This window comes from Dipodascopsis tothii (genome assembly GCF_038497935.1).
Source record: "Dipodascopsis tothii strain CBS 759.85 unplaced genomic scaffold V1510scaffold_34, whole genome shotgun sequence".
Taxonomy (NCBI): domain Eukaryota; kingdom Fungi; phylum Ascomycota; class Lipomycetes; order Lipomycetales; family Lipomycetaceae; genus Neoaidaea; species Neoaidaea tothii.
This window is the reverse complement of record NW_027118018.1, coordinates 117,574-130,665: the sequence shown is the minus strand read 5'-3', so window position 1 is coordinate 130,665 and position 13,092 is coordinate 117,574. Positions and strand designations below refer to the sequence as shown.

The following is a 13,092-nucleotide window of genomic DNA, read 5'->3' as shown; positions in this document are numbered from 1 at the left end:
GCGGGGGCCGCGCGGGGGGGGGGCGCCGGCGGGCCGGCGGGGGGGGGGGGGGGGGGCGCCCTGCGGGCGGTTGCTTCTGCCCGCGCCAGCCGGCTACGAGGTTGCGGTAGCAGCCGCCCGCAGGGCGCACCCTCGACGGAGTCGCCGCCGGAGGCTCGCCCGAAGCCGGCCGCAGGGCGTACGCACGGAGTCGCCGCGCAGGCGGCTAATGGCCTGGCCGGTGCGAGCCTCCGGCGGCGACTCCGTCGAGGGTGCGCCCTGCGGGCGGCTGCTTCTGCCCGCGCCAGCCGGCTACGAGGTTGCGGTAGCAGCCGCCCGCAGGGCGCACCCTCGACGGAGTCGCCGCCGGAGGCTCCCCGAGCCCCGCAGGCCAGAGCCGCCGCTCGGCTGTACGTGGGCTCGTATCGGACACGGGTCACAGGTCACGGACACAGATCACGTCCCAGCGGCCCGGTGCAGGTCACGGCCCACAGCGCCGGCACGGGTCACGGCCCACGGCGCCGGCGCGGATCACGGCCGCGTCACAGGCTCCCCCACGCGTGCCCTGTTCCCGCTCGCAGCCGCAGCCAAGGTGCCCACAATCAAAACTTTCATTATAATGTACATCAGAGCTCACACAGCTCCGCCCACTCGTCCGGCGGGTTCATCTGCGCAATTTTGTCGGGCTGGACCTGGAACTGCATGAGCAGGCCCGCCTCCATGTGCCAGGTGATGTGGCAGTGCAGCGGCCAGATGCCCGGGTTGTCGGCCACAAAGCGGATCAGCGCCCAGCCGTAGCCCGGGATCTGCAGGGTGTCGCGCTTCATCGGGTTCTTCTTGTCCAGCTTGTCGTACTTGCTGTGGTGGAACGTGCCCTGGCCAAAGCTCAGCACCCAGAACTTGTAGCCGTGCAGGTGGAACGGGTGCGCGCCGTCGTCCAGGTTGTTGATCAGGATGTCGACCACGGACCGGTTCTGGATCGAGATCATGTACTGGTGCTTGTCGTTCTCGTAGTACTTGGACGGCACCACGCCGGTCGCGTTGAGCTCGGTGTAGTTGCCCGACTGGGTCGACAGCTGGTTGAAGGCCGAGTACAGCGTGGACGAGCCCGACATGGGCACCCACGTCGTGCCGTTGATGTAGGCCAGGTCGATGGCGTAGGCCTTGATCTGGAAGGACGTGTCGAGCCGGAAGAAGATGTCGGCGTCGGGCGCGACCTCGGAGATGCTGGGCACGAGGTCCGTCGTGTTGAGGTCCTTGCACAGCACGTTGTTCTTGGTGTTGCCCCAGGCGCTCGTCGACGCGTCCAGCGTGGTCGTGATGTTGGTCGCGTTGGCCGGGTCGGCGACGTAGTGCACCACCGCCAGCGTGTTGGGGTCGAGCAGGTCGTTGTTTTCCGCAAAGCAGTACGTGTTGAGCTGGCCGCGCATCCAGAACGTGTCGGTCGCCGTCTGGTTGGCCGTGACGAGCACCGAGTAGCGCTGGCCGACGGCCGTGCGCATCTTGTGGACGGTCAGCGGCTCGACGTTGGTGCCGTCGGCCTCGACGATGACGAGCTCGTGGTCGTCGATCGAGAAGTCGATCTCGGCGAACGCGGCGACGTTGATCAGCCGCAGCCGGTACGTCTTGCCGTGGACGAAGTTGAACACCGTGCGCGCGGCCTGGTCCTGGTAGCACGTCTCGTCGACGTCCGAGCAGTTGAAGAACGCGGCGCCGTTGATCAGGCCGTTGTCCGGCACCGGCTCGGTGTTCTCGTTGCCCGACGACAGGTACTTCTCCATGTACGCGTCCGCGAGCGAGTGGTACCAGTCGCCGAGGAGGACGATGTACTCCTCGTCGTACTGGTCGCGGAGGAGCGCGTCCTCGGTGGGCGAGTGCACGACGACGGGGCCGAAGACGCCGTCCTGGTACTGCGGCCCGAAGTGCGAGTGCCACCAGTACGTGCCCCACTGGTCGGCCACCGTGAAGTTGTACGTGAACGAGTGCCCGGCGGGGATCGGGCACTGCGAGATGCTGGACGTGCCGTCCATGTACGCCGTGCCGTTCTGGTACTGGCCGTGGAAGTGGATCGACGTGGCGTTGGTGCCGTTGTTGAGCACGTTGATGACCAGCCGGTCGCCCTCGTTGCACTCGACGAGCGGGCCGGGGAACTTGCCGTTGACGACCGTGAGCGTGCGCTCGAAGCCGTCGGGCGCGCCGAGGATCTCCGACACGGTGAAGTTGTAGACGCGCGTGGTCGGCGGCTCGGACGAGTTCCACTTGGGCGAGATGTGGTACTCGGTGGCCGTGTCGAGCCGCCAGTCCGTGTTCTCGGCCGTGGCCGGGACGTCGTCCGACGAGTGCCGGTGGCGCGTGACGCCGACGCCGACGCCGACCGCGATCGCAATCACGACCAGCAGCACGACGACGCCGGCCCAGACGAGCAGCTTCTTCTTGGACGCGGGCTTGCGCTGGAACACGGGCCCGGTGTCCTCGGCGGACACCGACGGGTCCGACTCGGTCAGCTTCTCGGCCTCGGGGACTTTCTCGGTCTCGGGGGGCATGGCGGGTGTGGGTGGAGGAAAGGTCGCGACGTCAGACGTGCAGGACCAAGAACTTTTATACGGGGCGGGCGCTGGGGCGCGCCTGCCAGCGCCGGCCGTGGCCGGCGTCTAGATCGATCTGATTAGATTGTCTAGCTGCGCGCCGCCCGCCGGCAGCTGAAATCGCGCGTCGCCGGCCGGCTCGACCCGGCACGAGACATGCCCGCGTGCCACCGGCGACCGTTCCGCCGGCGCGCCGCTCGCCACGGGGCGCAATCTCGCAGCCGCCCCGTTCCAGACCTGACGGGCCCACCGCGGGGCGTGCTGGCCGCCGGCCGGCGGGCCGAGCGCGCTGCCAGCGCCCAATGGCAGCGCCAAGCGGCGACATGCCCGTCCGCGGCGCCGAGAGCAGTTTGGCGCGGCGATGGCGGGCGGCTGTCGGGCCGCTGCGTGCTCCAGCGGCTTGGCGGTCCTCGGCCGGCCTCGCTTTCGTCTTGGGCTCGCCTTGTGTGCCGTCTTGGGCGTCTTAGTCGGCTCGGCCGAGGCAAGTTTCGCTGGAAACGTGTTGAGCAAGCTACCAGTTGCCGGATGCGACCTGACGGCCGCGCCGCGCGCGCCAGCGGACCAATCGGCAGCGTGCTTTTAGCCATTACCGCCCGGAGGCTCGCGCCATGCAGAGAGCCGGGGGGTGCGCTAACGCGACACATGTGCAATTGGAAGAATCTGTGTGGACGCCATGGACACGGCTACATTAAACTATAACCTTAAATGGCGAAGGCGAATGATATTCGAAAGCTTGTCACATGTTGGGAGCACGGCTTGTTGGAGCCAAGTTTAAGGTGAGTCGGGAGTTTGCTTGGGCCAGGGCCTTGGGAGAAAGGCTGCAGGTAGCCTGAAATAGGGTTTGGCGCCATGCCGTCTTGGGCATGGTCGAGGACGGATCCGACCGCAGCGCGCCCGCGCGGCGGCGAACTTCGGTCCCTGGAACGCGGTGCGGAAACGACAATGGCGGGCTGTCGGAACTTGCGAACCGCGGCGGCGCATTAGCCGCGCCGCGTCGGGCGGTAGCGGCGGGCTTAGAAGGCCGCTAGGACGCGCGCGGCCTCGCCGGGTACGGGCCGGCCGCGTAGGCCGCGGCGCGGGACCAGGGCCGGGCTCCGCCGGGCGCGTTTCCGGCAGATACGGCGGCCGGCGCCAGGCACGTGTGGCGGGTGAGTGGAAGGCGCGCCCGGACGGCGTGTGCCGGGCATGCGGCGCCGGGCGCCACGCTAGCCCGTCCGCGGCCGGCGGCAGCTGTCGGCCGTCGGCTGGAGGCAATCCAGAAAACGGGTCGAGACGAGCACGCGCGCTCGCAAGCGGCAGCATAGCGTGACCGCTGGCAGGACCGGCGTGCTGTCTGCTTACTAGCCGGCCGCTGATTGGGCGCGACTAGGCTAGCCGCGGCCGGTCTCCGCAGCCCGCGCTTGGCCGGACCACGGGTCGCGCGGCAAATGCAGCAATTGCCCGGCGCCGGGCGCCGCTGGGCCTATCGTTCGCGCTGCCGGCCCCGTGGCACGGCTCGGCCGAGTCACAGCTGTCAGGCGGCCGGCACCGAGACTTAAATACGCCGGGCGCCGGCTGTTTGTTCTCCAGTCCCCAGACAACACCAGCCTTCGAGATGCAGCTTATCCACCTTCTCCCGCTCCTGGCCGCCGCCGCCCCGGCCCTGGCCGCCACCACCTCCTACCCCGTCCCGACGTACTCGACCATCGAGCCGTCGCTCACGGCCATCGAGGCTGCTGCCGCGACCGCTGTCGTCGGCGAGCCCACGTCGGGCGTGTCTGGCAAGGTCTTTGACCGCTTCGTCCAGATCTGGCTGGAGAACACGGTACGTTGCGCCTCGCGCTCCGGCCCTTGCTAACCAGCAGGACTACGACAAGGCCTTCGACCAAGCGGACCTGGCGTGGCTCGCCGAGCGCGGCATCCTGCTCGAGAACTACTTCTCGATCACCCACCCGTCTGAGCCGAACTACGTTGCCGCCGTCGGCGGCTCCAACTTCGGCATCAACGGCGACCCCTTCGTCCGCATCCCGAGCAACATCTCGCACGTCGGCGACCTGCTTGACTCCAAGGGAATCTCGTGGGCCGAGTACCAGGAGCACGCTCCGTACGCCGGTTTCCAGGGCTTCAACTACTCCAACCAGGAGACCTACGCCAACGACTACGTTCGCAAGCACAACCCGTTGATCATCTACGACAACGTGGCCGACAACGACACCCGTCTGTCGTACATCAAGAACTTCACCTCGTTCGAGTTCGACCTCGCCGCCGAGAAGCTGCCCCAGTGGTCGTTCATCACCCCGAACATGACCAACGACGGCCACGACACCACCGTCGACGTCTCGGGCTCGTGGTCGCGCTCGTTCCTCGAGCCCCTGCTCTCGAACGAGTACTTCATGAACAACACCCTCGTCATCCTGACCTTTGACGAGAACGAGTCGTACGCCATCCAGAACCGCGTCCTCGCCATCCTGCTCGGTGGCGTCGTCGACGACTCGCTCAAGAACACCACCGACTCGACGTTCTACAACCACTTCTCGCTGATCTCGACCGTCGAGGCCAACTGGGACCTGCCCCACCTGGGCCGTGGCGACGTTGACGCCAACGTGTTCAAGATCGTTGCCGACGCCGTCGGAATCTCCAACGACGAGACCATCGACGTCTCGGCCATCTACAACAACGAGACCGTCTACGGCTTCTTCTCCGACGACCTGATGTCGATCCCGGCCCCCAACATCACCGCCACCAACATGAACGGCCAGACCGTCCTGCCCTCGATCTCGAGCGTCTGGGCCAAGCAGTTCGCTGCCCAGGAGTCGGCTGTGTCGGCCGCGGCCACCACCAGCGCCTCGGCCTCGTCGTCGGTTGCCACCTCGAGCGCCAACCACACCTCGGCCGCTGCCTCGTCGACCGTCGCCGCCTCGTCGACCTCGGCTGCTGCCAGCGCGACCTCGTCGTCGGCTGTCGGTGTCCTGGCCCCGGCCACCGGCCTGGCTGCCTTCTTCGCCGTCCTGGTTGCGCTCTTCTAAGCGGCCAGCGCGACGCGGTGTCGTGTGTCTCTTGTAAAGATGATCAGTACGGTTGTGTGTTTAATGTAGCTCTTAGATTGTTTGATAGACAGTAAGTAATAAGACATGTACCCAGAACGAGCGCGCGCCGCACGCTACGGCCGCCGGCCTGCCCCAGGGGGCGGCTAGGGCCGCTGCAAGGACGTCCGAGCGCGCATGCCCGGGTAAGCGCCCGCCGGGCCAAGAGATGAGCCGAGGTGCGCGCTGCACGCCAGCCCTAGCGCGCAGCGGCCAGCCCTACGTCAACCCTAGCGCGCTGCCCCTATGCCAACCCTAGCGCGCCGCGCCCGCGCAACCCTACTTCCCCCAACAGCCCGCGCCTCTGCCGCCTACGCGCTGCGCTCTACGGGCGGCTGGCGTACGCCGATCGGCATGCGTCGCTGCAGCAGCGCGTCCGACCGCACGGCACCGCGGCCGGCCGCGCGCACCCGCCGCGCGCAACCGCCGCCGGCAACCCCTCCCGTGTACATTGTATTCGCTCGTACTACCCGGCTCAGCAATCCGCCCGCGCCTACTGGCCCTTGCGCTCGCGCTCCGCCTTGCGCAGCGCGCGCTTGCGGATGTTGACGTGCATCGACCGCGTCTGGTTGCGCAGCACCGACGCCGGCAGCAGGCGCATGCCCGCGCCCAGAATCGCGTGCGACCAGTACGGGATCATCGTGTACGGGCGCACGCCGCGGGTCAGGCCGATGTTGGCCAGCGTCGACGCCACAAAGCTCTTCGGGTTCGGGATCATCAGGCTCGTCTTGCGGACCTTGGACATGGCCGACGTGACCAGGTACGAGAACACGACGTAGCTGTCCACCTTGTACGGCGCCAGCTCGGCCGCCATCGACGTGTTCCAGTACTCGAGGAAGGCCTTGCTGCCCGAGTACACGGCCAGCAGCGGCGACGGCGCCATGCCGCCGAACGAGCCCATGGTCAAGACCAGGCCGCCGCGCTGGGCAATCAGCTTGGGCAGCACGATGCGCGTCACACGCAGCGTGCCGATGTTGTTGATGTTGATGATGCTGCTCATCTCCTCGACCGAGGTCTCGGCAAACGCGACCGGGATGCTGTGCGACTGGCCGACGTTGTTGATCAGGACCGAGACGTCGAGCGGCGCGATGGTGCGCTCGAGCGCGTCGTACGCGCCGTCGCTGACGGTCGCAAAGTCGAACGGCACGACCTCGGTGCTGACGCCGTACTTGGACTCTGCCGGTCAGCGCCACACGGCCGCGCGCTTACCGATCTCCGTGGCCAGGGCGTCGAGCTTGGCCTTGGTGCGCGACACGAGCACGACGCTGAAGCCGGCCTTGGCGAGCTGCGTGGCAAACTCCTTGCCAATGCCGTCCGACGCGCCGGTCACGACCGCCCACGAGCCCTTCTTCTTGTACTGGGCGAGCTGCCGTCAGCCACGCCTGCGCCGCGCCTACCTTCTTGCCGGGCACCACCGTCAGCTCGAGCAGGAACTTGAGCTGCGCGAACGAGATGGTCGCGTACGTGTACGCGCCCAGAGAGAGGAGCAGCAGCCCGAGCGCGCCCAGGGCGGGCGACGAGTGCGCAAAGTCCAGGTAGCTCTCGGCGGCGTTCTTGAGGCAGGCCATGGTGTCTGGCGCGGAGTGGGCGGCGACGGCAAATTTAAGGAGCGGCGCGGTCACGTGCCGGGCCGCGGCGCGTACGGGCGCACGTGACTGCGCCGGCCGTTCCAATGTACAGTGTATTAACCAGACCCTATTAGACATGAATTAGGTGCGCTGCGCGCGTCGTGAATCGTAACTACTCCTTCTTGCTCGGCGGCGAAGGCACAAAGAACCAGCAGGTCAGCATGGCGCCGACGAGCGCGACCGCCATGGGGTGCAGGACCCAGGTGCCCTTGGCCTGGGCCAGCAGGCCGATGACAAACGGCCAGAGCGCGCCGCCGCACGAGCCGAACGCGGTGATGATGGTCAGCGAGATGGCCTGGATGCGGCGCGGGAGCAGCACGCTCGTCGTGGTCATCACGCACGGGTAGATCGGGCCGATGAAGACACCGGCGAGGGAGACGGCGACGGCGCCGCCGATGACGTTGGGGATCAGCCAGGTCATGAGCTCGAACGAGGCCACGGCCGAGAGCAGGAAGAAGACGGCGCGCTGGGCGGTGGTGACGCGCGGGATGACCTGGTTGAGCACGAAGCGGCCGACGGTGACGCCGCCCCAGAAGCCCGAGGCAACGTAGCCGACGGCGGCCGGCGAGCCGCCGCGCGAGTCGATCATGAACGAGACGATCCAGCCGCCGATGGAGACCTCGCAGCCCTGGTAGAAGAAGATGAAGAACGCGGTGAGCCAGCTGGTGCGGTCGCGCAGGACCTCGCGGTACGCGAGCTTGCTGTCGTCGATCTGGGCCTGCTTCTGCTGCTCGGACAGCGCCGCGACGGCCGCGGCGGCGGCCTCGCGGATGCCGCTGTCGGACTCCTCGTCGGACGACACGCGCTGGTTCGGCGACGGCACCGTCGTGCCGGGCATGCTGCGGTTGAGCCGGTCGGCGATCTGCCGGCGGAAGCGGTTGTCGCGGACCTGCTCCTGCATGCCCAGGTCGCGGTCGCTGCCCATGTACGACCACGACAGGAACACGACGTTGACGACGTACATGCCGAGCGGGATCAGGTAGTAGAGCGACCAGCGCACGCCGCCGGAGACCATGAGCGTGGCGATGATGGGCGAGATGGTGGCGCCGACGCCGTAGCTGCCGTGGACGATGCCGAACATGACCTCGGAGTTCTTGAGGTACGACAGGAAGACGTTGATCTGGGCGAGCATCATGGCCAGGCCGATGCCGCCCAGGTAGAAGCCGGCGATGATGGCCGGGAACGGCGGCGCGAAAATGACGAGGAAGTACATGCCGATGATGAAGAGCGCGCCGATCGAGATCATGCTGGCGCGGCCGAGGTTGCAGTAGATGTTGTGGCTGAAGGCCGCGACCGTGATGAAGCCGAGCGTGTTGCCGAGCCAGATCAGCGACACGATCGCGTAGCTGATGCCGTAGTACGACTCCATGTACGGCAGCAGCGCGCCGGGCGCGCCGTCGTTGAGCCCGATCGAGAACACGACGAGCGAGGACGAGATCAGCCGCCAGTAGTTCTTGCGCGGCTCGTTCAGCGACAGCTTCGGGACCATCTCCGGCTCGGCCAGCTCCGGCGGCGACGCGGCGCCGTCCACCGGCGCCACGCCGCCCAGCAGCGCGCCGCCGGGCGTGCTGTAGCCGGACGGCATGTAGCTCGCGTTGAACGACTCGGCGCCGGGCGAGCCCAGCGGCATGCCCTTCATGAACTCGGTGAGCTCGATCATGGGCGTGGCCGACGCCGACGCCGCCGCCGACACGTCCGTGAACGGCCGGATCCGGGTCATGTGCGCGTCCGTGGGACGCTTGATCTCGTCGTCTTCCATCCGGACGGCGCCTGCGAGGAAGCTGGTGGTGACCATGGTGCCGATCGCGATGCGAAACGGATGCTGGGCTCAGACGAGCAGATCGCGGACACGGCAGAGAGTGGACGATGCCGACCGTCGACGGCGGCGCCGGGCTTTATACCGTGGCCGCGCCGTGGGCGAGGTTTTGCCTCCGCCTGGCGACATGCCACCTTCCGGACACATTAGTGTTGCCGGCTAGTATAGGCTATCCGAGCTGCCATGTGAACGAGAAATTTTGTTTGTGTGGAAGAAACATGTCCGGATTCCTCAGTGTATCTTGTCTATCTTGCGCCCATCGGGCTAGGCTGGCGGTGCGACGCTCGCCGTTGGCGGAGGCTTGCCGAAAAAGGGGCCGGGGTGTTGCCTAAAGTGGGAACGAAATTCGTCCGTGGAGGTGCCGGTACCTTGGGTACGGGGAATATACTTTGGGGGCGGCTGGGCGCGCGGCGGCGCCCGCGAACAGCGGCGGCGGCGGCCGTACCCAGGAGTCAGGGTGCGCTGCCGGGTACCGAGATGGCGGGCGCGCTAATGCACTTTAATGCAGTGGCACAGACGTCCTAAATATAGCGCCGTCTCCGTACCGGCCTGAACACCGCCGCGGCCGCCGCTCGGGGACCGCGCTGGCCGCGGCCGCCTCCGCTCCGCCGCTCCGCGGCCAGGCATCAGCTGGCCGGCCGCCGCGCCCGCGGGCAGCCGCCGCCGGCCGCGGGTGTCTGCCGTCCGTGCGGGGTAGCGCCAGCCGGCGCCAGCACGCCGGCCGCGGCCCGGACCGCGGTACGAGTCGCTGCCGGTCGGCCGTGGCGGCGGCGCAGGCCCAGCGCCGGGCGATGCGCGCGCGTGGCGCCCGGCGCCCGCGGTCAGCGCCAGATCTGGGCACGTCTGGATCCAGCTAGGCCGGCGCCCATCGCCGCCGGCCCCGGCAGCCCGGAACACGCCGCGATCGCTAACTGAGACAGCGGCGCGCGACGCCAGCCGCCAACAGCCCATCGGCCGTCCGGCGGCTTGCCAACAAACGGTGGTGGGGGCGTGCGCGCCTTACTAAGCCCGTACCCCGGCCAGCAGGCCGCCGATCGGCGCCGACGATCGTCCCCGCAGGCTCGGCAGCACCGCCGCGCCGCCGGCGCCCCGCCGCCGCCGCCGACGCCGCATGATGCCAGCCGTATGTAATGCAAATGTATTTATTTGTCAGGATCCTGGCCGTCGGGCGGGCTTCGCCCGCAGCTGCGCTAGAGCCCGAGTCTCACTTCCAAAACCATGTGGCGGCGCCAGGCCGCGTCTGGCAGTCTTGGCCGCGGAACACGGGCATATGACGGCCAGCCTTAGCGCAGCCGCGCGGAACAACCTCCCCGGACGGCCTGGTGCCCTGGCTAGATGGCACTTAGCGCAAGCGACGATAGTCCGTGCGGCCGCGCGCCGAACAGCGCGCCGCCCGCTACACGCGCACGCACACGCCCTGGTTCTCGAGCAGCCGCCCCATGCGGTCGGCCATCCACCGGCGCCCCAGCCGTCGCTCGAGCGAGTCGCCGCCGAGGGGGACGGCGGCCAGCCCGCTCGAGACCGACGTGCGCTGCTTGCGGTACCACTCGACCGCGTCCCGGATCAGCGCCGACGAGAACGAGCCCTCGAGGTGGTGCTCGGCCCACATCTCGGCCTGCAGCCGCTCGGCCTCGAGGTCGACCCGCCGCCGGATCTGGCCGACGACGGCCAGCAGGGACTCGACCTCGCCGCCGCCGGTGCGGTGCATTTGCGCCAGCGCCTGGTTCTGGATCCACTCGAGCTCGTTCCAGCGCCGGCAGAACTCGCAGTCGCTGGCGGCGCCGGCGTCGTCCTCGCACCCGGCGGCCAGGGGGACGTACGTGGTGTTTTCCCTGCGCTGCACCAGTTTTTCGCTGCGCGTCGACGACCGCGCCGTGCTTGTGAACGACTTGCCGGACCACGCCGAGCTCGCGGACGTCGCCGACGCTGCCGACGCCGACCGCGCGGCCTTGGGCATGTCATGGTACCGCACAAACTCGGGGCAGTACACCGTGGCGTCGGGCGAGCCAAAGATGTGGTAGCGGTCGACGTAGAAGTCGAAGAGCTCGCGCTGCTCGCGGCTGAGCGCACGCGTGAAGCTGTGGTCCTTCTCGTCGCGCGAGGCGCCGGAGCGGTTGCCGGCACCGGAGCGGTCGCCGGAGCGCGCGCTGCTGCGCGAGGACGTGTCGCGGCGGCCGAGGGCCTGGCTGTCAGCTGATTCGGGCCGCGCCGGCGGCCGGCCGGCCGATCTGGCCGGTCCTGGGCCGCGCCGGCCGGCCGCCGGCCATTGCGCGCGCCTGCCTACCGCTGCCTGCCGCAGGTGGAAGAGACCCTTGATCTGCGAGAGCGTCATGGCTGTCGACGGCTTTCGTGAGGCACGCCGCCAGATATCGTGCGGGTTCATAACATGACCGGTCCTTTTGGCAACACCGGCGACGCAACGCCGCCCCGGTGCCCGCCACCGCCCGCGCGCCTGCGGGCGCCGGGCAGTTGCGACGGCGGCGCCGGGCGGGCAGCTGCGACGCGGCATTGGCTGCGGCGGGCGGGTCGGCGGCTGCGGCGGCGGCCGGGCCGACCGGGCCCGATCGCAATCGGCGCGGCGCCGGCGCGCCGTTGTCGACCCGCGGCCCTGGCCCTCGCCGCAGGCCGCGTGGACCACGGCCGCGTGGACCGCGGCAGCTACGTGCGGCGCGCGTGCGGCCAGGCACGACCAAAACCTTGTTTGAGCCGCACGGTTTGCGAAAGTGTGGAAAAGGTCACGTGTATTCTACGCCTTGTAGTCGCGGTACGCGGCCAGCGCCGGGTCGTTGAACTTGATCGCCTTGCCGGCGAGCTCCTTCGGGCAGCCCAGCACGAGGTTCACGGCCACGGAGCCGGGGTCCTCCGGCGGCGACAGGCCGCCCTCGGACTTGAGCTTCAGGAACCGGTCGTGCTCGTGGGAGACCATGCCCTCGCCGTCTGCGGTCAGCCGGGCCGCGCCGGTACTTACGCGAGCGGATGAAGCCCTGCATGTCCGTGTCCATGACGCCGGGGTCGAGCGAGAACGGCACGATGTCGGCCTCCTCGACGGCGAGCGTGGCCGCCAGGTGGTCCGTGGCCGCCTTGGACGCGCCGTAGGCGCCCCAGCCGTACTGCGGTCAGCGCGGCCGGCCGAGAACTTACAAAGTAGTGGTGCGCCGCGCCGGACGAGATAAACACGACCTTGCCCTTGGACTCGCGCAGGTACGGGATCGCGGCCTTCAGGCCCGCAATCAGCGAGAAGTAGTTGATGTCGAACAGGTTCTTCCACGCCGACACGTCCGCCTTGGCGACGGGCGCGATGGGGTCGAGGATGGCCGCGTTGAAGATGGCGCCGGTGAGCGAGCCGAACTTGTCGACGGCGAGCTTGACGGCGGCCTCGTTGACCTCGTCCTTGCCGACGTCGCCGATGACGTACCTGGGTCAGCGCATTCGCGGGCCGACGTACTCGACCTGGCCGGGGTACTCGGCCTGGAGGGCCTTCATGCCGGGCTCCGTGCGGGCAATCAGCACGACCTTGGCCTTGATCGGCTCGGCGAGGAGCTTGCGGGCCATGGCGGCGCCGAGGCCTGCGGGTCAGCACTCCGGACGCGACTCGGCTGGATGCTTACCGCGCGAGCCGCCGGTGAGGAGGATGACGGGGGTGGAAGCGGACATTGTGGTGGGGATGGAAGAGAATTGGGTGGTGTTGTGTAGTTAGGCGCGGAAGGGTCGGCGTGGCGTTGTGGCTGGTAACGGCTGGTGCATGGCTGGTGCGCGGCTGGTGCATGGCTGGTGCATGGCTGGTGCGCGGCTGGTGCATGGCTGGTGCGCGGCTGGTGCACGGCTGGTGCGCGCACTGCAGGCCGGCCAGCTTCAGGTGCGGCCGGACTGGCTGACCCGAGGCAGCCTACGCCGTGCGGCTGCGACGAGCGCTGCGCGCGTACGCGGGTTAGGGCAGAGGCGCCGCACTCCGTGCGGCTCACCGCGCGCGGCGATCAGTCCGTCCGCCTCGGCGCCGCTCACGGCCAGCTGTGACGACCCGT

General features: G+C 68.6%; 7 protein-coding genes across 7 annotated transcripts; 2 read left to right on the top strand and 5 right to left on the bottom strand.

Moving 5' to 3' along the window:
* Positions 1–573: 573 nt before the first annotated feature.
* Positions 574–2,726, bottom strand: V1510DRAFT_422189 (multicopper oxidase). Its single transcript, XM_066934749.1, has one exon. The coding sequence runs from the start codon at positions 2,520–2,522 to the stop codon at positions 606–608; it is 1,917 nt and encodes a 638-aa protein (XP_066787146.1). The 5' UTR covers positions 2,523–2,726; the 3' UTR covers positions 574–605.
* Positions 2,727–2,828: 102 nt separating this feature from the next.
* V1510DRAFT_422188 (uncharacterized protein) lies at positions 2,829–3,229 on the top strand. Its single transcript, XM_066934748.1, has one exon. The coding sequence runs from the start codon at positions 2,926–2,928 to the stop codon at positions 3,145–3,147; it is 222 nt and encodes a 73-aa protein (XP_066787145.1). The 5' UTR covers positions 2,829–2,925; the 3' UTR covers positions 3,148–3,229.
* A 757-nt stretch (positions 3,230–3,986) lies between these two features.
* On the top strand, positions 3,987–5,641 carry V1510DRAFT_398694 (phosphoesterase family-domain-containing protein). The gene is made up of 2 exons (XM_066931928.1): positions 3,987–4,368; positions 4,409–5,641. Exons 1-2 carry the CDS (start codon positions 4,159–4,161, stop codon positions 5,567–5,569), a joined length of 1,371 nt encoding a protein of 456 aa, XP_066787144.1. The 5' UTR covers positions 3,987–4,158; the 3' UTR covers positions 5,570–5,641.
* Positions 5,642–5,720: 79 nt separating this feature from the next.
* Positions 5,721–7,278, bottom strand: V1510DRAFT_439400 (uncharacterized protein). Its single transcript, XM_066935601.1, has 3 exons — positions 7,024–7,278; positions 6,836–6,992; positions 5,721–6,802 (listed from the first exon to the last, which is right to left on the bottom strand). The coding sequence occupies exons 1-3, from the start codon at positions 7,192–7,194 to the stop codon at positions 6,120–6,122; spliced, it is 1,011 nt and encodes a 336-aa protein (XP_066787143.1). The 5' UTR covers positions 7,195–7,278; the 3' UTR covers positions 5,721–6,119.
* Position 7,279: 1 nt separating this feature from the next.
* V1510DRAFT_246669 (major facilitator superfamily domain-containing protein) lies at positions 7,280–9,144 on the bottom strand. Its single transcript, XM_066930563.1, has one exon. The coding sequence runs from the start codon at positions 9,047–9,049 to the stop codon at positions 7,367–7,369; it is 1,683 nt and encodes a 560-aa protein (XP_066787142.1). The 5' UTR covers positions 9,050–9,144; the 3' UTR covers positions 7,280–7,366.
* A 1,076-nt stretch (positions 9,145–10,220) lies between these two features.
* Positions 10,221–11,402, bottom strand: V1510DRAFT_431859 (uncharacterized protein; the record flags this gene model as incomplete). Its single annotated transcript, XM_066935451.1, has 2 exons — positions 10,221–11,252; positions 11,355–11,402. The coding sequence occupies 2 exons, from the start codon at positions 11,400–11,402 to the stop codon at positions 10,467–10,469; spliced, it is 834 nt and encodes a 277-aa protein (XP_066787141.1). The 3' UTR covers positions 10,221–10,466.
* Positions 11,403–11,748: 346 nt separating this feature from the next.
* V1510DRAFT_422179 (uncharacterized protein) lies at positions 11,749–12,739 on the bottom strand. The gene is made up of 5 exons (XM_066934747.1): positions 12,679–12,739; positions 12,516–12,636; positions 12,212–12,485; positions 12,039–12,180; positions 11,749–12,007 (listed from the first exon to the last, which is right to left on the bottom strand). The coding sequence occupies exons 1-5, from the start codon at positions 12,722–12,724 to the stop codon at positions 11,817–11,819; spliced, it is 774 nt and encodes a 257-aa protein (XP_066787140.1). The 5' UTR covers positions 12,725–12,739; the 3' UTR covers positions 11,749–11,816.
* Between the last annotated feature and the right edge of the window lie 353 nt (positions 12,740–13,092).

What these genes read in the sequence shown, in the direction of transcription:
- V1510DRAFT_422189 (XM_066934749.1), bottom strand. Translation starts at nt 2,522, where the DNA reads ATGCCCCCCGAGACCGAGAAAGTCCCCGAGGCCGAGAAGCTGACCGAG.
- V1510DRAFT_439400 (XM_066935601.1), bottom strand. Translation starts at nt 7,194, where the DNA reads ATGGCCTGCCTCAAGAACGCCGCCGAGAGCTACCTGGACTTTGCGCAC. An exon ending in CGGTGGTGCCCGGCAAGAAG is followed by an intron (nt 6,993 to 7,023) that starts GTAGGCGCGGCG and finishes GGCTGACGGCAG; the next exon opens with CTCGCCCAGTACAAGAAGAA. An exon ending in CGCCCTGGCCACGGAGATCG is followed by an intron (nt 6,803 to 6,835) that starts GTAAGCGCGCGG and finishes GCTGACCGGCAG; the next exon opens with AGTCCAAGTACGGCGTCAGC.
- V1510DRAFT_246669 (XM_066930563.1), bottom strand. Translation starts at nt 9,049, where the DNA reads ATGGTCACCACCAGCTTCCTCGCAGGCGCCGTCCGGATGGAAGACGAC.
- V1510DRAFT_398694 (XM_066931928.1), top strand. Translation starts at nt 4,159, where the DNA reads ATGCAGCTTATCCACCTTCTCCCGCTCCTGGCCGCCGCCGCCCCGGCC. An exon ending in AGATCTGGCTGGAGAACACG is followed by an intron (nt 4,369 to 4,408) that starts GTACGTTGCGCC and finishes GCTAACCAGCAG; the next exon opens with GACTACGACAAGGCCTTCGA.
- V1510DRAFT_422188 (XM_066934748.1), top strand. Translation starts at nt 2,926, where the DNA reads ATGGCGGGCGGCTGTCGGGCCGCTGCGTGCTCCAGCGGCTTGGCGGTC.
- V1510DRAFT_422179 (XM_066934747.1), bottom strand. Translation starts at nt 12,724, where the DNA reads ATGTCCGCTTCCACCCCCGTCATCCTCCTCACCGGCGGCTCGCGCG. An exon ending in CCTCACCGGCGGCTCGCGCG is followed by an intron (nt 12,637 to 12,678) that starts GTAAGCATCCAG and finishes GCTGACCCGCAG; the next exon opens with GCCTCGGCGCCGCCATGGCC. An exon ending in GCGCGGCGCACCACTACTTT is followed by an intron (nt 12,181 to 12,211) that starts GTAAGTTCTCGG and finishes CGCTGACCGCAG; the next exon opens with TACGGCTGGGGCGCCTACGG.